Genomic DNA, 21,995 nt, shown 5'->3' with positions numbered 1-21,995 from the left:
TATTGTGGAAACATCTATTGCTTCCTTCAGTTTTGCCAGTGTTTGTCTCAGGTACTTTGGGGCAGCTTCATTGGGTGCATAGACATTTATGATTGTCCTTTCTTCTTGTTGAATTGTCCCCTTTATTAGTATATAGTGTCCTTTGTCTCTTATGACATCCTTGCATTTAAAGCCTGTTTTATCTGAGATTAATATTGCTACTCCTGCTTTCTTTTGGCTGTAGCTTGCATGGAATATTTTTTTCCATCCTTTCACTTTCAATTTCTTTGTGTCTCTGGATCTAAGATGAGTCTCCAGGGCATCTTTTTAAAAGTTTTTCAATTCCCTTGCATCTTCCAGACTGTCTAGGAAATGGCAATGTTCAGTAACTTAACTGACCTCAGAAGCTGCTTTGCCTCTGAGCACAGGCTGCATCTACACAGGTAAGCTGAAACTGCGGAATTCCTATGCCCTCACTTTGCCAGCCAAAATCTGGCTCGATGTGGTGCTCCACCTGTGGCAAAGTACTCCCTTACCTGACCTAGTACTCCAGCCATCCCCCAGGCAAGGAAATGGCCGCTGGCTGCTGCTTCCCTCAAGGGTGGGGTAAAGGCTTTCAGACCCAGAGCTGGAAACAGTCTCTGTCCGTGTTTTCTCAGTCTCTTTGTCTCTCACTGACCTGGTCTTTGAGATGTCCTCCCATATCCCCTGGGTCTTCAAATGGTGGGGGTATGTCTCATTGCTGTGAGACATTTTGTAATCTGTGTCTTTGGTGGGAGGGGTCCTGTTTGCTGATTCTGTGCCTTTCCCACACTGAGACCGAGTGAGGGGGAGGGGAGAGGATTGGCTGGTTCAGGATGGAAGATTCTTACCTGATAATTCTTCTCTTTCTTTAATTTGACATTTGAAGGGTTCTTCTTCAGTGTATATCCTCCTCCAGAGTTTCAAACAATTCAGAATTATCCTTTTTTTTTTCATTGAATCTCTGGAGAGAAGTTTGTAGTAGCTGTTTACGTTGCCATGTTGATGACGTCACCTTCCTGAGCTTTTTGTAAATAGACTTTATTTTTAGAGCCATTTTAGATTTACAGAAAAATTGCACACAAAATACAGAGAGTTCCCATATACCCCTCTCCCCCACTCCCTGCACACAGTTTCCTCTGTTATTAAGATCTTGCATTAATGTGGTACATTTCTTACATTCCATGAACCAATATCAATACATTATTATTAACTAAAGTCCGTAGTCTACATTAGGGCTCACTCTTTGTCTTGTACTGTTAGTTCCATAAGTTTTGAAAAATGCATAATGTCATATATCCAGCATCACAGCATCATACAGGATAGTTTCACTGCCCCCAAAATGCCCTGTGCTCTACCTAATCATCCCTTCTTCTCTCCCCCTGTACCACTAACAACTACTGATCTTTTTACTATTGCTATAGTTTTGCCTTTTCTAGAATGTCATTTAGTTGGAATTATAGAGAGTATGTAGCCTTTTACACTGGCTGCTTTCGGTTAGCAATAGGCATTTAAGGCTATTCCATGTTTTCATGGCTTTTTAGCTCATTTATTTGTTTGCTGAATAATATTCATTGTATAACTGTATCACAGTTTGTTTATGCATTCAACTTTTGAGAGGCATTTTGGTTGTTTCCAATTTTTGGCAATTATGAATAAAGCTGCTGTGCTGGTTTGAAACTTTTATGGACCCCAGAAGACCCTTGATCTTTTAATCCAATCTTGTTGGGTGGAACCTTTTGATTGTTTCCATGGTTATGTGACTCACTCAATTGTGGGTGAGATCTTTGATTACATTATTTCCATGGAGACGTGGACCCTGCCCATTCTGGGTGGGTCTAGATTAGTTCACTGGAGTACTTAAGAGAGCCCAAGAGCCAACACAGATGCTGATTCTTGGAGATGCTTGAAGATGCAGGCAGAAGGATGTTTGGAGATGCTAAGCTAAGAGATGAAGCCCAGAGTTTGCCCCAGAGAAGCTAAGAGATATCTCCTGTTTGCTTAGAGAGAAACGTCCTGGGAGAACAAGCAAAGATGCATAGGAGCTTAGAGAGAGAAGCTAAGAGAGAAGAAGCCCAAGCAAGGACGCACAGAGGCTGAGAGAGAGAAGCTCAGAGAGACAGAAGCCCGGAGACATTTTGGAGAAAGCCATTTTCAAACGCAACCTGGGAGCAAGGACCAGTAGACACCAACCGTGTGCCTTCCCAGCTGGCAGAGGTTTTCTGGGCACCATTGGCCTTCCTTCAGTGAAGGTGTCCTCTTGTTGGTGCCTTAGTTTGGATGCTTTTATGACCTTAGAACTGTAACTTTGTAACCTAATAAATCCCCTTTATAAATTCCAGTCCATTTCTGTATTTTACATAACAGCAGCTTTAACAAATTGGAACAGCTGCTATAGATATTTGTGTGTAGGTTTTTTTATGGACACAGTTTACAATTCATTTGAGTAAATACCTGGTAGTGCAATTGCTGGATCCTATGGTAAGCCTATGTTTAATTTTGTAAGAAACTACCAGATTGCCTTCCAAAGTGTCTGAACTATTTTGCATTCCCACCAGCAATGAAGGAGAGTTCCTGTTGCTCCACATCCTCTTGACAACATTTGGTTTTGTCAGTGTTTTCGATTTTAGTCATATAAATAGGTGTATAGTGGTATCTCATTGTTTTAATTTGCAGTTCTGTAATGACATATAATGTTGAGCATCTTTTCATATGTTGATTTGCCTTCTGTATGGCTTCTTTGGTGAGGTGTCTGTTCAGCTCTTTTGCCCATTTTGTAATTGGGTTGTTTTCTTATTGTTGAGTTTTAAGAGTTCTTTTTATATTTAAGATACAAGTCTTTTGTCAGACATGATTTCCAAGTATCTTCTCCCAGTCCGTGGCTTCTCTTTCATCCTCTTAAGTGCTGATGAATTTAAAAACAAAGCTCCAAACACCTGTCACTATGCAAATACACAGGAAGTCAGAAGTTTCCCAAGGAGAAAAGTGGACTCCATCCTGAAGGGGGACTGGAGTCATGCATGGGGCAATGTTGTCACCACATTTAGCAGCTAGGCAGTGTGTTCAATCAATTGCTCACTCTTTTTTCTTTGTAACGAAGCATTGAGGAGCACTCAGTCATTTTCTTGCCTTATTTAAAAATTTCTGAGATTACTTTTTGCTGCATGAAGTCCTTGGCTCTGGATTTCATTTGAATTGTTTGAAGGAACGAGAGCCAAATTGTGGTGTGCTATGCATAGGAAACAAAAACCTCTGCTCTCTTTTCCTCCCTCCCTTCCCCTTTCCTCCCTTTCTTTCTTCTATCCTTCCTTTTGTTCCACCATCCCTCTTTTTCCCTGTCTTTCCATTTCTATATTGATTGAAGGTACAATCCAACCATTACACAGTACAAGACTCAAGTTGTCAATGCTCATCAAACATTAAGAAAAGCATATGCAGGAAGTGCTGGGGATGCTCTGTGTCTCAATTGTGGTGTTACCTTGATTCGTGTGTATATGCAGCTTTTGAAACTCATTGGTGCAGTTCATTGTATGTGAATTATTCCTCGATACAGTTGATGAGGAAAAAAATTATGTTTACCTGAGGCACAGTGCCATTTTTTTTCCTCCTTCTTCCATACTCCATCCCATTTTGTCACTAAAAATAAAAAGGTGATTGAGATTCTATTCAATATAGAGAAATGAAGATTCTGGGAATACATGAAAATTTCAGGGAAAAACCCTACATTATTTAATAACTTTTTAAAATTGGAAATATTGAAAAATGTTTGGATTATTAAAAGAATTCTAGAATAATTGAGACATTTTTAATTTGTTTATATTATTACATATTTCAAAATTAATTCTAAAATATATACTATGGGGAAATTTCTGTAACTAGCTTGAATAACCAGTATAGCTGATCCATAGATCAGGTTCAGAGAAAATTAACTTATTTTGAGACTCTCAATGCATTTTCACCCACAAGGACAGAAGAAAGTAAAACTAACAAAGAAAGAATGCCATTGGCTTTTAGTGTGTGTTCAAAGATGTTTATAGACATATTTTGAATATAGTTGTCAGCTAATTTATGTTACTAAACATCCCTTGAGATCAAGTTTCAAAACCAAAATCCTAAGTGATGGTAGTCACACATTTAGGACTTGATGGTTGGAAGGATTATTTCAAATGCCACGGATAAACAACAACAAACGTTTGTTTGAGGAGTGTTCCCTGGGACCCTGCTAAACATATCCATATTGCAATTACATGTAAGACTTTTATACTACCTTGCTTTAAGCCTGCCCCACTATCTTGGGTACCATGAAAACAAAAAGGTTGACACTTAGAAATATGATAGTCATACCAGCTCAAGAGATAAACATATAAATGAAAGGATAGAAAAAAAATGGCCATGAAAAACTTCTGCTTTAAAAGTCTAGAAGATAAACACGAAGCACTAGAAAACATAAAAAAGTGTCTAGTATTAGCATATTGTCATTGGACAGAGTACTAACTCCAGAGAATATAAACACCAACTCTTGTTTGCTATAAATGAAGACTTTTATATGCACAAGATTTTATACTTTTAAATGAAGAGTTTCTGGGTCCTTTTAGGGATCAGTAGCATATGGGTTGACTTCTAATTAAAGCTAAAACATTGAAATTCAAATACTGTATTTGTTATTGCCTGAATAATCTTTAAATTTGGTATAGCAACCTTGATAATTTCAGGAGGAAAACAAGTTATAAACAGAGTATTTTCATTTTCTACAAAAGAACAAAAATATTGCAGAGATTAATTTTGAGGAAATGAGATAGCATCACCCCCCCCAACATGCACATAAATGTATACATACTCACATTAAAAAAAGGTATACCATTTTCCTCATCAACTGATGTCAACATTTCTAAATTGTAACCTCTCTACCTCTGATGACTCAGAACCCTAACCTCACATTATCATCAACTATTAAGACTGTGATTTAAATGGGATCTTTATTTGAGTCTAGAACTTTAAATTCTCCTCTTCTAATCATTTCCAATCCTTGAGAAATTTAGTGATATTTGATTTAATGAGATGCCATTTTTTATTGCCATAGCAGAAAACTATAAGGCAAACACTTGTGCACAAAACAAATCAAATTTACCTAGATATATGAAACCAATCTATTCCAAATTTAGTGTGTCTCACACCAGTGGTGTTCATGGGACTGCTTGGAAGGACAAATAGTAATAGGCCCTATAAGACTGCCAATGGCTATAACCCACAGTGGTAGGCAGCTACTAAGATGGTGTCCAGTGACCCCCACCTCCTAGCAATCATCCACTGTGTAATCCTCTTCCCTTGAGTGTGGGCTGGACCCAGTGGCTTACTTCTAATGAATAGAATATGGCAAAAATGATGGATATTACTGTCAAGATTAGCTTACAAAAAGGCTCTGGTTTCAATCTTGCTCATTTCCTCAGGCTCTCTCGCTTGCTCTGATGTTAGCTAGTTGCCATGTTTAAGCTGCCCTATGGAGGGGCCCACATAGCAAGGAATTGGGGGAAGTCTCTGACCAACAGCCAGTGAAGAACTGAAACTGTCAGCCTAAAAATGCTTGAGGAACTGAATTCTACCAACTACCACATGAGAACACAAGTGGAACCTTCCCCAGGCCAGCCTTGAGATGACTGCAGTCCTAGCCACACCTTGACTGCAGCTTTGGGAGACTTTAAGGCAGAAGCACTCAGCTAAGCGGCATCCAGATTCCTGACACATAGCAACTGTGATAGTAAATGTTTGTTGTTTTAAACAACAGTTTTTATATGAGCCCAAAGAAATAATGCTCTTTTCTTTTCTTGCATTCAATGCAGGATACTTTTTTTCTCTTCATTGATTTTGATTTTTTTTTTCCCCAAAGGTCAGGATTGGTGAGGGGTGAAAGAATTAGGTGCAAGCAGTGGGGAAATCTGGGAAAGATGAAAAGCAATAATTATTTGAGGTTTCAAATATAACATCAGAAGAAATTGTCCCGGATTTTGATATCAACTAAACAGATATGAAAACCTCAACTGTGTGCCTTTTTCAAAGGGAGGGTTCATGGTTCTTAGTTCTGGGCAATGTGAAATCCAAACTACTCAGCCAAGAAACTTGCCTTTGGTATAGAAATGTAATTAAAGGCAAAAATTGTCCTATACTCTGAGGATAGAAAATCCCAAACTGTCATTCATTTAGCTCAAAAAAGTACCCTGGTTTGAAAGGACATGTTCATATTATTTAGTTGGTGTTACCCCCTCACTCGTACTTGGAGATTATGGCAAAGATCCCAGCCACAACCATTCACTGGGTTGACCATGAGTCTCTTTCAAATAAGTTTAGGCAAACAATTCATTAGCCAATTAAAAAGGTTTGAATTGCTCTTTTGGGGTCAGGCCAGATGAACTCACCTCAGAGATGATCATTCACTATATGTGGTTTAATCAAGTTCTCCCTGGAATGCCTTGTGCTAAGTGAGTTGCATATATTAGGTCCTTTAATATTCTCTGTATCCTTTGAAGGGGACATGATTTTACAGATGGAGAACAGAGAATGAGAGCTATTAAATGATGCATTGCAGTAACACAGCTAGATAAAAAATCACCGAATTGAAATCCACTCAGAAAGGGTCCCAAGATATCTCCAAATTGAATGGCTTCTTAATCTGCAATCCTATTCCTGTCAGAGTTAGAACTCGGGGTTAGACCACATGGGTTTGAATACTAGCTCTGCCATTTAACTGGAGGCTGACCAGTGGGATTCCTGGAGGCCTTGGCTTTCATCACCTGTAGAATTGGGGGTTGATTAATGCTAGCTATTTGTGTGTGTGAGACTATTAATTTGGATAATGGTTGCATGGTTTCAGCATAGTGCCTGGCACCTACCAAATCCCAAAGAGTGTTGGTGGTTGTTATATTATTATGATTAAAGGGCCAGGAATGACTAAGCTGTTTGAGTAGGTGATCTTATGGACACATTAAATTCAGGTTAGCAAGTGGTATAGACACGTTCAGTGCTGTTTTTCCATCTAGTGTCAATGTACAGATTTTTTTTCCTGATTATCTCTTTTGGCATTATAACATTAAAATTTTTCTCTAAAATGGAGAGCAAAACTTCTACCTTAGCCTTTTCACATCATCGTATCAATTAGGGCACAAGCTCTCAGATACCCTTATACCTTGCAAATCATGATTTCACCTTCTAGAGAATAACCACGACAAACATTCCCATCTTTGGAAAGTGATCTCTGTTCTTCAACACGAGTTGGTGTTTGAGAAAAGGAGTGTTTGATAATCCTACCCATATGGAATTATTCCGAGACTCTAGGTTTACTTCCACTGACATCTGCCAATTGTAATTTAAGTGCCCCCCAGTTATGATTCTAGAGAGATTCTAGAATATGAATGTAAAGAAACATTGTTAGTTCAGCTGCAAAAAAATCCCTAGCTTACAATCAAGAAGTAGTTTAGGCATAGGGCAATCTGGCTATTTAATAAATTAGCATTCTTTAGTCAGTCCTGTAAAAATTCTCCACATGTCTTTTGTATATTCCACAATCACACAGATTAAAATGAAGTCCCCCTGTTCATGTTTCAGGAGCTTGGATGCAGAATTTTTGACTACTTCTATGGGAGAGTGAGATGCTGTGAACTGTTTACCGCGGATACTGCCAAGAATGTAGAAATGCTATCGGAGGGATCACAATAAGTTTGAGAGACATGGGTAGGATGAAACCAAATCCAGTGATGCTGACTAAGATTTGGGAGCCAATCAGATATGTCTGAAATATTATATGGCAGTCAATCAGAAAGTTTAATGTGATTTGGGACTATATAAGCAATGGGATTATATAACAAACAGGGGCAAAATAGGATGCCCTAACCTGGAATACTGGACCTCAGGACTGAAAAGAAATAAGCAAACTGGAGGGAGTCCAGAGAAGATCATGTACAAAGATGGTTTTTAAAGCAAAATATGAACTTTATAGTGTAGCCAAACCACAAAGTCAGACCCAAGGCACATGATAAAAATCTACAAATAGCTCGAGGGTCTAAACACCAAGGGTAAAAAGGAGTTTTGGCTGGAGATATGAAAAGACACTATGGGATAAAGTTAAGAAAAGGGAAATTTAGTCTAAGCATCAGAATACATCTTTTGATAGTAAGATGTATGTTTGTAGAACAGTCTGTCGAGGAAATAGAAAACTGATGAGTTTTCTAGGATCCCTGATAAGATGATACCTTGATGTTACACCAAGGATTCTAGAAGGTTCATTATAATATTCCTGTGCCATGACAAGATGGAATAGATATTGTAATTTTTTTCTATCCTGAATTTCTAGGGTAATTATAACAGATGATGGATAGTGAATAGACTGTTCTGCCCTTGAATAAAAGCTATTCTAAAGCTGTGATTAACTTAGATTCTGAGAAAAAGAAAACACAATAAGCAAATATGGACACACTCCATTTCAATAGCAGATGCCCCAATAAAAGAGCAAAGTCTTAGGCATTCTATTCTGAAAGTATATACATTTAAAGCCATTTATCTCTAGACCATCATTATATTGCTTCTGAAGCTAGCTGATGAACTGTAAGAAGGACTTGGGGGATCAGTTTAATGAAACCAGCCATTTTTGAAATTTGTAAATGAAACCCATAGATCTTCCTTAATCAAGTTTGTCATAATATGGCAGTCAGTCAGAAAGGCCAATGTGATGTGGGTCTCTATAAGCAAAAGGATTATATAACAAGAGTAAAATAGGACACCCTAACCTGAAATGAAAGAATATGCCATAAGCCACGATGACTGCAGTGTAAACTGAATAGCAACCAGGTTGAAAATCAAAATAGTTTAAAAGTATCATTAAAAATACAAATAATTTTCTTACAAATTTTTTCTTTCCAGAAGAGCCATTACATTTTCCCCTGTTCTTTAAAAGCACACATAGTTAACCTGAGTTTTAAAAAGAAGCCTGAGCTTAATGAGTATTTAGGCCAATCTATTCATTGTACATGATTATGAGGCAAACTCCAGGCTAATGGAGGGTCAGGACCCCTTGGAAACAAGATGATGAATTAACTGGCATGTGTCTGCTTCCAGTCTCTGAGTGCCAATAGAAGAGTCCCTCTGCTCATTGGCTATCCAACACCCATGACCGAGAATGTATGGTGTCCTGCTGGAGGGCATTCAAATATATTAGCCCTATACAATCGTGGTGGGGTTGCATTTTCATTCCATGGTCTTATGGGCTTAGAGAAATAGAATTTGTAAGAATCATAAATTATATTTGTTCAATCACCTTGAGTTATAAATGGTTCTGTGAAGTGCGACTTTGTTAACCATCTACCCCAAATTCCAAAATCCAGCCAGGCATAACCAATCCCATGCAACATTATCCAAATGCTAGAGACATTAGGTGTTTTTATCACTCTTGACAAGTTACAAGGTATTGTTAGTAAAGAAAGGACAGGCAAACCCTGCACACTTTTACTTCTCTTGTGGCTTGTTTGAAAAGGGAAGTAAACAAAAGTCAGCAGTCCTCCCCATGTAATTTGGTCTGTGTAGTCAGACAGGGAAACCAGCTATCTGAACTGCTTGCTGTGCCTCTTAACAGCACATCTGATTGGCAGCCGCTGAAAGTATTTAAGAGGGTCAGGGCAGAAGTGGAGGTGAGAAGAGATGGACCTGGGTGAGAGCGATGGGAAACTTGAAACTCATTCTGTGTTTAGCCAACGGATAGCTCAGAAGCTACTGGAAGGAACTCCCTGGGTGCAATCTTTTTCCTGCGCCTTTACAAAAACGTGCATCAGAGACCCCCAAGCCCTTTTGAGGGGCATCAGATTCTCTCCTTTGTTGGATTTCATGAGTGCCTCCTCCTACATAGTCCAGGCTGAGTACACTTTAAAAAGTCAAAGTAAATCACCCTCCCCTCCCTCCGGGAATTTCAAAGGGAATAGAGGTCTTCCAAATTCAAACTTGGACAATTCTGATATATACACAACAAGGCGAATGCTTGTGTCAAACACCTGTATTTATAAGCTTGAGAAGTTTTTTTTTTTTCTCCTTTAATAAAAGAAATAATAAAGGAAAGTCACCTTTACATTTGTATTAAATTATCTTCATTCTGAAGTGGAAAAAAAAGGACATGCAAGTATGCAGGCATTTCCAAAATCCTGTCTGCTCTCCTGTTGAGATGATGGTAAGATGAATTGCAAAACTTAACTGTTATGTCAAAAAGCCCTCCAAGAGGAGGGTGAGACATTGATCTTCATGGTCTTGTGGAGTCGGACAGTAGCGGGAGAAGCTGCTTCCCAACTAGTCTCCAAGCCGGGAACATGGAGATCGCCGGCGATTTCCAGCTTCCCAGGAATGTGGCTGCGCCCAGAGGCGTCCTAGAGCGGAATCAGGACTCGCAGCGCTTTGAGACCTCAACTCTCTGCCTGCCCCTGCCCGGCCTCACTTGCCCTCCTCCTCGACTGCGTTCACACACTTGCTTACGGCCCCTACACGACGAGACCACCTTTTTCCAGCCCCACTTTTCTTAGCAGCCATTGCATGTTATCTTTTATCAGCAGCCACTGCATTCGTACTGAATCTCCATCCTTCCTCTTAAAGTAAAATCAACGGGGGTGGGGGTGGGGGCGGCAGGAGGTTTAACTCCCAACTTAAGGGCAACCGTCCTGGGCTGCCTGTCTGACACCAGTGGGTGGGGTGCAATATGACACTTCCCTTCCTTTTCAGAAACGTGAGTGGAGCTGGCGCCCAGACCCTCCGATCTGGGGGAGGGGAGACGGGGGAGAAGGCCCGCACTTCCGTCATCGCGACCTTCTCCCCAGGAGACGCAGTATCAGTGGCAAGCGGCCTCTGCGCAGCAACCAGGATTGGCGCCTAGAAAACTCCTCCACATTCTGATTTTTGCTGCTCCTTGCTCCGCCCCGACTTTCCTCGGCTCTAGTCGTCCCAGCCACCTTCTTCCCGCTGCCTCTAGCGTGAGCTACGGGACGTCTCCGCTCCTTCCCAGGGCCCGAGAGTGGGCTGCGAATATAAAAAAATGTACCTCCTCGGCGGGGCATGGGTACCCACCCTTGGGGTACTCTCCTTAGCCCCCTTGCTTTACACGTAGCGCCTAGTACAGTCGTAGCCACCTAGCTCTTGGAAGGCCCTGGGCGCAGTGCGTCTTCTGTCCCCACTTTGCAGCGGACAGGGATCCCACGGGAACCTGGAGCTTGGAAAGACCCTTGCGCCTCGCCAGTCGGAACAGCGGGTGCAGCAGACGAGCGAAGGCACCGCGAGGGCGCAGCGACGGCTCCCTAGCGCCCAGCTCCAGCCACGGAGGAAGCCCTTCTCGAGGCGCCGGGAGCCTGGCGGGCGCGTTCGGGGCGCACGCCCAGCCGGCCGCCTCCCAAGCCCTCGGGACCGTCCTCAGGCCGCGAAGAGGAGCCTGTTGGAGACTTCGAGGCTGTCCAGAGCCAGCGAGCAAGAGCGCGCGTCTCCAGCCGGGGCTGGGAAGGGGGAGTGGCGCTGGCGGGCTGGTGCTGGGAACCGAGCGAGCGCCTGACCTTCCTCCTCCTCCTCCTCCTCCCTTCCCCTTTTCCCAACTTGGGCTCCGAGGGGGAAGGCTCTAGCGGCCGTAGGAGACCCCTGGACCTCTTTTTCTAAAAGGCTGGCCATGGATCTCCTGCTTCTGCCCTCGCCGGGGCACTTGGAGCGCGCTAGCGGCGCGTGAGCCGGGCACTGCCATCCACCGCCTTCGGCGCGCCCCAGAGCTAACGCCGCCAGAGCCCCCTTCCTTTCCGGGTGCAAAGCCTCCAGCGTTCTGGGTCCCCGAGGGTGGCCCTTGGGCACAGTCCCGCCGAGATGTCCGCGCAGAGCCTGCTGCACAGCGTCTTCTCTTGCTCCTCGCCCGCCTCGGGCGGCGCGGCCTCGGCCAAGGGCTTCTCCAAGAGGAAGCTGCGCCAGACCCGCAGCCTGGACCCGGCCCTGATCGGCCACTGCGGAGGTGAGGCGAGCGCCGACGGTGAACCTGGCCAGAACGCTGGGAGCAGCGCGCTGGGGGCCTCGGGGGGCCGCCTCTGCTCCCCGCCACCCCTGGCCGAGGGCCTGGGTCCCCGCTCAGCGTCCTCTCCCCGAGGCCCGACCCCCAGGGCCCTCTGCTCGTCTTTCTCCACACCCAGCACCCCGCAGGAGAATTCACCGTCAGGCAGCTTCCACTTTGACTATGAAGTGCCCCTGGGTCGCGGCGGCCTCAAGAAAAGCATGGCCTGGGACTTGCCTTCGGCGGTGGCTGGACCGGGCAGTGGCCGCAGCACGGCGAGCATCCTCTGCTCCTCCGGGGGAGGTCCCAACGGCATCTTCACTTCTCCCAGGAGGTGGCTCCAGCAGAGGAAGTTCCAGCCGACACCCAACAGCCGCAGCCACTCGTACGTCGTGTGGAAGTCTGAGGTAGGGACTGGCACCGCCTGTCCTTGAGCCCCAACGCTGGACGGCTGGGCAATTCCAGGGGGCTGTATTTATTCCATCGTGTTTACAGAGCCAGGAGACCCACTGAGGAGTTTCCATGGTTTGGCTGTTACCCTCGGGCCTGTTAAATGGTGCCTGGAAATGGGACGTCCCTAGTGGCCACCTGCTTGTGTGTCTTATAGTTTTTCCTGGCTCTCTTTGGAGCAGTGATGGGAGCTGGAGGAAGAGGCAGTGTTGTGGTTTCGTGTTTGTGCTGCAGGCAATTTCAAAGGGTCATCTTATCCCATCACCCTTTGTTGATGTTTTCTGGAACTCAAATGGCCTATTTCTGCGGTCTTTATAAGAATGGTAGGAAATATGTTTTGAAATAAGTCTGTCCTCTGTTCTACAGGGAATTCAGGAACATTATTCTGGAGGGTGTTGTGAATAGTGCTTGTGTTAGTGTGTTTGGGTGGCAGAGGGGAGTAACTACTAAAATTCTCTAGTACTGATCTCTTCTTGTACCTACCACTACATAGTCCAGTTTCTAAAATCTATGGTTCTAAGTATTAACTTGATTGATGAGAAGAAAAAAAAAGTTCTCTTTACAGGTATGAAAGATGCTGGATACAGCAAACTTCCACCAAGAACAATTAGTCATTAGTGAAATATACCTGAAACGGAAATCAATCATTAAGAAGGAGCTATTTGGTACCTCTAGCTAATAATGGCCAATAGAGCTATTGGAAAACTTGTTCATGGGTACTTAGGAGGATGGATGCTTTTAGAGAAAAAACAGCAGTTGTAAAAATGAATATCTCCTATCCCTCTCAGTCCCCAAACTCTATATGTTTGCCTCAGATCTGTTCCATAAGGGAAGGGAGAGTTGTAATTAAATATTTTAAAGTACAGTTAGTATTACAGAAATGAAATAAAATACCATGTAATTGCTTGAGATTTAGGCTAAATAAAGGAAATACAACCAAGAAAAACAGCTTGAAAATAGCATCCAAGATCATACCTAGCTCTGTTAACATGAGATAAATATTAGATTTCAGCTTTTTAATAGACAGCCTTAGAAAAATCAACATCATTTCTCAGAAACATTAGCATCATATGCTAATAAACTGTTGGTTACTGTGCCAAAGTAACTGCTGCTGTTGGGTGGGGGGTATGGATTACCCATTTTCTTGAGGAAGATAGGCAGTAAAAGAAAAGTCCAAGCAGAGAGCAAGAGATTATCTCCAAACCACAGAACCCAGCATTAGAAAGATGATCAAAACTCAAAATGCTGAGCTTTTCTTGATCATCTCCAGCAAAGACTGGATTCCTGTGCTGTTTCAGAAGCGCCCACTATCAGATGAATCTGTTGGAGTTGAGAGAAAGAGAAATTAGCATTGGTACTTCTGGCTAATAATGGCCAAATTCTTGGATTAGATAGCCACTGATATTCACATTTAAAACCAACAACATCCTTAAGAATTCTTGTCCCTGCTTTTTCTTAACAACCATACATACCTGGATTATTATATATGGATGCCATTCATTGCTGTTATGATCAAAAGGCATTTGATTGTAGATGGTCCCAGCTGGGTAAAAATGTTCTTTTTATCCATTAAAATTTCTTAATCAATGGACAAGTATCTGAACTGCACTGATATTGGGTGGTTTCTAACTGTTCTCATAGCATTTGGGTAGTTTGAAGGAAGGTCATCTACCATGACTTTTTTTTGCAGTGGTGAAAGCTAAGTACATAGCCATGCAGCAAAAGAACACCATTTTCTCATAAAATGTTTATGTGTGTGTGCGTGTGCATGTGTGTGTCAGAAATCCCGGTATGCTTGAGGCAGACATGGAGTGATTAGATGGGATCCTGGCATGTAAGGCTAAGGTGGGTTTTGTTTAGTAGAGGCCCAGGTATCCTAATTTAATCCCTGGGTCTGGAATTTAATGGCCTGGATTACCTGGAACCCTCTCAGAAACCAAGGCATTTCATCCTATGGAACACTGCTTGTCCCTCTCACTTGCAAGCAATCTGGATCCTTTGTCTGAAATGAGACTCTTTACTAATGACGTCAGAAGTCCAGCAGATGAGCATCTTGCAAGGCTTCCATTGTATTATAGGCCCTGGAGGGAGATTTGGTTCATGCAGGTTTGGTTCTTGCACTTCTGGCTGCTCTGGCTCAGGGTTTCTCAGCCTCTGCACTATAGACATTTCAGGCTGGATAATTCTCTATTGTGGAGGACTCTCCTGTGCATTGTAGGATGTTGAGCAGCATTTCTGACTTCTACCCACTAGATGCCAATAGATCCCCATCCCCACTGTGATAACCGAAAACATCTCCAGACATTGCTGAATGTCCCCGGGGGACAAAGTTGTCCAGGATGAGAACCAGTGCTCTTGTGAAGTTGAGTGTAGCACCTGTGCTGGCATCTAGCACGTGCCCACAGAAATGTTTCCAGCTGGCGTCAAATTTCCCTGGGGCCTTGGTCTTATCTCCAGACCACAAGAACCATCCTTGAGTCTTGCCTTCAGACCCCATGTACCTCTTCTGGTTTGCTCAGCTTCTCTGTTTGTCTTCCATTGTATTCATAGAAAAGCCTGAGAATTCACCTTCAGGTTTAGTCAGTGACGGGATCACATCAATTTCAGCTTAGTTCTTTGAGCAGATTCTCTGGTTTTAAGCTAAATTGTTCATACAAGTGCTCCTGCTACTGAGAAATGGCCATTTTATAGCCTATACCCAGGAGGTGTTAGAAAAATTAGCTACGACTCTATTCATATTTTCTCACTATGTGTTTTTTTGGTTGCTGTAACAATATATGATTCGTGGACATGCTGGGTAGGATATCTGTTGAAGAAAGAAAAAAAGGAAGAAAAGGGGATAAATGGTGCATGGTGACAGAATTGATACATGCCTCGCAACTTGTGTTCTTAGCAGCTGAGCTCTGTCCCTGACTCTGATCACAGAAAAGGGAATAAGGTATTTTCCTAATTCTCGTGAATGGGAGCTGGGATTATGCTCATAGCTGACCTGGAGTTTGCAAGCTTCTGTAACCCATACTTAAAATGGTTTCTAACTATATGTGACTTCTATACTTTTCTTTATTTGTTTCACAAGCATTTCTTGGGCATAAGCAGGAATGCTAGAATATGATCAGCTCTTAAAGAGCTCCAGCTCTAAGGAGGGAGATGCATGATTCACCCAATAGGTGCAGGACAGAGGGATCAGAGAGGGTCATGATTCACTGTGCTTTGGGGGATTCTTAGGAGGCTTCACTGAACAGGTAACATTTGAACTGGATCTTAAAGAAGGAGAAGAGGGGGAGTGATTCCTCGATGAAAGAGAAGGGCTTGGACCTGCAGACACAGAAGCATTGGCGGGGGTAAATTTCCAACGAAGAGAATTTAGAGGGGCTTAAGTGCAGTGATCTGTCGGGAGAGGAAGGTTAGGATCCCAGGACACCTGTAGCAACTACACAACTTTTTAATGTAGTAACCTAATGAAACCAGAAATCAGACACATTTAGGTGGTGCTGGGGTACCTATGGGGGCAGATAAAATTTCCACCAGGACCGAAGCACATTCCCCAGCCTCTGAGTCACCCCTTGGCATCACCACTGCAGAGGGTTGACAGGATGTAGAGTGATTTCAAAGTTAGAAATATGGTGGGCCTGCAGCATAGGCTGTATCTCACTATGTGTTGGATGATAGTGTTCAAAAGGTAGGGTAGTGTTAATTATGAAGAGCCCCACTATGCTCTTCTCAGGGGTTTGGCCTCTATATTCTCTGTGGTTCTCAACTTGGGGCTGACTTTGCCTCCCAGGAGACATTAGACAATGTTGGGGAAGATAGTTTTGGTAGTTACAGCTGGATAGAAGGGGATGGTGTGTTAATTTCCTATGGCTGCTATAACAAATTACCACAAACTTAATGGCTTAAAACAACACAGATATATTATCTGACAGTTCTGGAGGTCAGAGGTCCAAACAGGTCCGACTGGGCCAAAATTAGGTTGTACAGAGCTGCATTCCTTCTGGAAGCTCTAGGGGAGACTGTTCTCTTACCTTTTCTAGTGGTCTTCTACCTCCATCTTCCAAGCCAGCAACATTGCATCTCTCTGGCCCTTCTACCAGAGTCACATCTTCCTGTGACTCTTCTTAAGGACCCTCATGATTACATTGGGCCCACCTGGACAATCCAGGATAATCTCCTCATTTTAGGGTCAGTTGATCAGCAAATTTAATTCCTTTTGCAACCTTAATTCCCCTTTGCCATGTAACCTAACGTATTCACAGACATTTGGCAATGTCTGGAGGTATTTTTGGTTTTCACAACTGGAGGGGGTGTGGGGATGTGCTACTGGCATCTAGTAGGTAGAGGCTGGGATGCTGCTAAACCTCCTACAATGCAAGGACAGCCCCCATGAGCAAGAATTATCCTTACCAAAACGTTAATGCTGTTGTTAGCAAATATGTGCACTTTATTTAGGAAATTGAATTCTAGGGTTTGCTTTCCACTTCCATTTTTCCTCATGTTGTGGCTTTGCCTTCATCATTTTCTTTTTCTTTCCTGGTATATGTTAACCAAGGCTTTGAATTGGAAGAAAATGCCTTTTTAAAAGGTATTCAGGATAGGAAAATATATATAGGATATCTAAATATAACTGTAGGGAAGAATTGAATGGTAAATATATAATGATGGAAACTGGAATTAAAATTTAAAATGTGTACAGAGAGGAATATATGATTAACAATAGAGGCTCACCCATATCACTGAAGAGGCAATAATTAGAGTAATTCCTCTTCAAACAGGAAATTGACAAAGGACATTTTACAAGGAATTATCTCTGAAATCAGCATAATGCCATAAGAATTTTTAAATTTGGAAAATAATTATCAACTTTCATATTCTCTATTTTGGAGTATCTTTCTGCTAGAGTTCCTCTCTAAGGTAAGTTTTAACTTAAATAGGGAATAATGTGAATACAGCCTCCTCTCAGATGCTTTGGAATTGAGCTTTCACCAGCATTTTGGATTTGAAGACTGGAAAGAAAAGTTCAGCCCCAGGAAGGATCTTGGGTAGCATCTAACTCCAACCTTCTGATTTTACAGTTAAAAAGAGGGATGGGGAAGGTTACATAACCGTTTCAAACTCTGACAACAAGCTGAGGGCAGAACCAACCTTGAAAGCCACTTTTTTTTGACTCCCAGTATAAACTGCTAAACTTCTGGAAACAGTAAGCCACCATTGCTGCTTCTACTTTCACTTCTCCAATGAGCACCTCAAGCCTTGGCAATCTCTTTTCTGTCCCCTTTACTTACTGAAACAATTCTCTCAAGTCTCTTCTTAGCTCTCCTTCAACTGAAACTCTGGGCAACATTAAAACACGGCTCTCTCCACCCTCACAACACCTCTCCCACAACACATTTAAAAGTCACAGTTCTCTCCTGGCTGGATGTCTGTAACGTTGCCTGCTTCTTCATCTCTAATGTCTCTTCCTGCTCCCCTGTTTTTGTGACTTGTCTTTGCCCTTCCATCCCCATGATTCTGTATTTTTCTTTCAAATCCTTCTCCCATGATTATTTAATTCACTTTTGTGACTAGCCATCATCCCTGTAGGTGAGATTCCTAACTCTTTCTCTAGCTGGGATCTTGTACTTGAGTGCCTGACATATATTTCTGATTTTCTTCTAGACATCTTTCTCATGAATGGCCACTGGAACCCTTGATTCTACATGTCTGAAGCAGAACAAATCAGCCACTCTTTCATCTGAACATGTTTTGTTTTGTGTAGTCCTTCTTTTGGTTTCCCTATTCTTCCACTTGCTTAGGTTTACCATGCCAGAGAAATCTTCATTTCTCCCCCTCTCTTTTCCAATAAGTTATCAAATCCTGTTGTGTTTACTTCTAATTTTCTCCATTCTAGAAAGGGTGTGAAGTAGAATGTATCTGAGTTCTTACATCTTCCCAGCTGTTTATTATCAATGCCACTGCCTACTTTGGGTCCTCATTTGCTATGACCTCCTGTTTGGTCACCCTGTCTTTGGTTTCTCCCTGTTCCCATCTGGCTTATAGGCTGTATCCTCCAAAGACAGAATTTTGATCATGTTAATCCCCTGGCCAAAAACCTTTGATGGGTCGCAGTGTGTACAGAATGAAATCCAAACTCCCTACCTTGTCATTTCAAAGTCTTTAATGGTATAATCTTGGCCTACCCCTCTCCCCCAGGAACCCTGGTCCAGCAAAGTCAAACTGGCCACCTAGCCAAGCAGTCATCAAATTTGTATTGTGTGCCAGCTGTTCAGTTTACACTAGTGATGCAGTGGTGAGCAAACAGGCATGGCCCTGCAAGGTGCTTACAGTCTTATGCAAGCAAAAATTCCGAATAAATAAATCACGTCACTTATTCAGAATGTGAAGAAAAGTACATGGTTCTGTGGTCATGTATGACAGAGGGCTGTAGTAGACAGAAAAATGGCCCCAAAAGATGTCCATGTCCTAACCTCCAGACCCAAGAATATGAGCTGTGATTAAGGATCCTGCAATGGCAAGGTGATCCTCAATTATCTGGGTGGGCTGCTATGAACATTTATTTACAAGTTTATGTGTGGGCATATATATTTTCATCTCTCTTGGGTATTGTTCCAGTTTGCTAAAGCTGCCATTATGCAAAATACCAAAAATGGATTGGCTTTTATAAAGGGGATTTATTAAGTTACAAATTTACAGTTCTAACCCCATAAAAGTATCTGAAGACAGGCCGATGGTGTCCAGAGTGCCTCTGTCAGCTGGGAAGGTACATGACTGGTGTCTGCTGGTCCTTTGCTCCTGGGATGTGTTTCAGAATGGCTTTCTCCAAAATGTCCCTCTAAGCTGCTCTGAGCTCCTTCTGTCTGTGAGCTATCTTACAGGACTCCAGTGATTTAATTAAAATCCACCCTGAATGGGTGGGGACCACATCTCCATGGAAACGTTTCCATTCTAATCAACAGATTAATCAGTCTGCCCCCACAAGATTGCATTAAAGAATAGGGCTTTTGGGGGACATAATATATCCAAACAGGCACAGGCATATAGCTAGGAGTAGAATTGCTGGGTGATATGCTAACGCTAATTTTTTGAGAAACCACCAAACTGTTTTCCACAGAGACTGCACCATTGTACTTTCCCAGCAGCAATGTATGTGGTTCCAATTTCTCCACATTCTGGCCAACACCTGTTATCATCTCTCTTTTTGATTATAGCCATCCTAGTGGGTAGGAAGTAGTATCTATTACTGTAGTTTTGATTTGCGTTTCCCTAATATCTAATGAAAACATCGTTCTTAACTCTACCAGCTAAAACAATAACTAATTTCATTTTTTCACGTTACATTCCAAGCTTTTTTGCCATATTGTGACATATTTGCAATCATAATCTCACTCTATTTATGGCAACCAGTGGCTTGTATGGGATGCAGTAAACTTTAGAAGATGTTACACCCTACAGGTGCCTCTCTGGGATCTTGGAGAACTACTGTCAACATGTAGACTCCCTCAGTTACTGACTGGATTCTGATATGAAGTGAAACATATGTTCACACAAAAATTGAACAAGAATACTCATGGCAGCATTATTCAGACTAACTAAAAAGTGAAAACAACCAGATGCCCATCAACAGGTGAATGGATACACAAAATGGGTTATATCTGTGCAACAGAATATTAGTTAGAAATAAAAAAGGAATGAAGTACTGATACATGCTATGACATGGATTAACCTTGAAAACATGATGCAAAGTGAAAGAAGCCAGTCACAAAGGATCACATATTGTATGATTCCATTTATATAAAATGTCTGGAGTTGGCAAATCCATAGACAGAAACTAGACTAGTGGTTGCCAGGCACTGGGGTGAGGGAGGACTGGAGAGTGTCTGTTAATGGGTATGGTGTTTTTCTTTGGGGATGATGAAAATGTTCTGGAATTAGATAGTAGTGATGGTTGCATAACCTCATGAATATATGAAAAACCACTGAATCATACACTTTAAAGGGATGAATTTTATGGTATATGAATTCTATCTCAATTTTAAAAAAGAATGATGTTTGTTCCTTTTAGAAAATATACAAAGTATTGTTGCTACCTCATTTTTTCAATAAAACATAAAAATAAATGAGTTCTGACAGTTGTGCAGTAGGCCCCGTCTTAATTTATTCTACATGCTGTCCTTGTAGATTCAATAAAGGAGGTAGTAATGGCTTTGGCAGACTCAATGGAGGAGTCAGTGGCCAGCCCTGGGATTCTCTGAGATTAGTTACCGTGGAAATCCTGTGCCCTGATTTTTGTGCTTTGGAAGCAAGCGCAGAGAAGCTATTAAAAAAATGTTCTTCAGAATAGGCAGAGATCTTACAAACGACTTTCAAACTTGAAAAATTGCCTGGTTGTATCACAGCAGAGCTATTAAATACCCAAAGGTTTTCAGGAGCCATTAGAACTAAAAGTGATTTGAGAAACCACCTATCAAATGATGTGCTGGTGGATCCAAGAGGAGAAAACCGAACCTGGAAGTTATCCACATCTTTGGAGAAATTGGAAGCGAATTGAACTGTGTGGCCTCATGTCTTTGTTTCTGTAGACCTGGACAGCTCATGGAGACAGGGGATTGATACCACCCCCGGGAGGTGAAGTGAGAGGAGGAAAAGCATCCGATCAATTCTCAAGACGATAGCCTCATTTCTCAGGGGTTGAGAAGCAAGTAGACAAGCTGATACTCTGAGACCCAGATGTGGATGGAGAAGGGGGCACGAGAAAGGCTAGGTGGCCATAGCCATGCCCCCTTGGGGTTTATTACAACCAGGCCTCTGCTATAGTTAATAATTTGGTCCAAGGAAGTCCTGGACTGAGCCACCAGGTTTTCTGGCTTTTGAGCAAAGTAGAATTCTGCTCGAATGGGGACTGCCGATTGATTCCTTGCTCATTTATTTCAGGTGAATCACAGTTGACAGATGATGAGAATAGTGATAAGCAAAATAACAATTAGTATTTATAGCATGCTCACCAGTTTTCTGTTATTACAACTCTATAAGGTCAGAGATGAGGACACTGAGATTCAGATTAAGAGAGAGCAAGGCTTACTTGGAGAGGCAAGGGAATGAATGGTTTAGAGCTGGACTCTGAACCAGAGTGCCTGGGTTCAAATCCCAGTTCTGCCTTGTGAGCTTGAATAAGTTATAAAACATCTTGGTACCTAGTTTCCTCATCTATCAAATGAGAATAATTAACATGCTTAAACCCCAGAGTTTTGTGAGGACTTCTTGACTTAACATTTGTAGATTACTTGCAAGTGTGCAGCACATAGGATGTACTGAAAGATGATAAGGGAAAACAGCAGAAAGCAGTTGGAAATGTATTTTGCAAGATGTTAAGTAAAGTATATGTTTCTTGATAGGTATTGGCGCAACAGCAGCTTGGCATTCCAGGCGTTTTGGCTTAGTAACTTAGAACGTAGGAATTTGCCAGACTTGCATTGAGGATTTGGTATAATCCAAGACATACCAACGGGCCAACGGG

At 42.3% G+C, this 21,995-nt stretch overlaps 1 protein-coding gene across 1 annotated transcript in view; it reads left to right on the top strand.

The window, feature by feature from the left end:
• The first annotated feature begins 10,685 nt into the window (after positions 1-10,685).
• ARHGAP6 (Rho GTPase activating protein 6) overlaps positions 10,686-21,995 on the top strand; it is a 550,852-nt gene continuing 539,542 nt past the window's right edge. The window contains exon 1 of the mRNA XM_037822077.1: positions 10,686-12,444. Coding sequence (XP_037678005.1) covers positions 11,860-12,444 — 585 coding nt within the window. The 5' untranslated portion in view covers positions 10,686-11,859. The remainder of the gene's footprint in view (positions 12,445-21,995) is intronic.

This window comes from Choloepus didactylus, chromosome X (genome assembly GCF_015220235.1).
Source record: "Choloepus didactylus isolate mChoDid1 chromosome X, mChoDid1.pri, whole genome shotgun sequence".
In the NCBI taxonomy this organism is placed as follows: Eukaryota; Metazoa; Chordata; class Mammalia; order Pilosa; family Megalonychidae; genus Choloepus; species Choloepus didactylus.
This window is presented reverse-complemented; position numbering and strand designations above follow the sequence as displayed.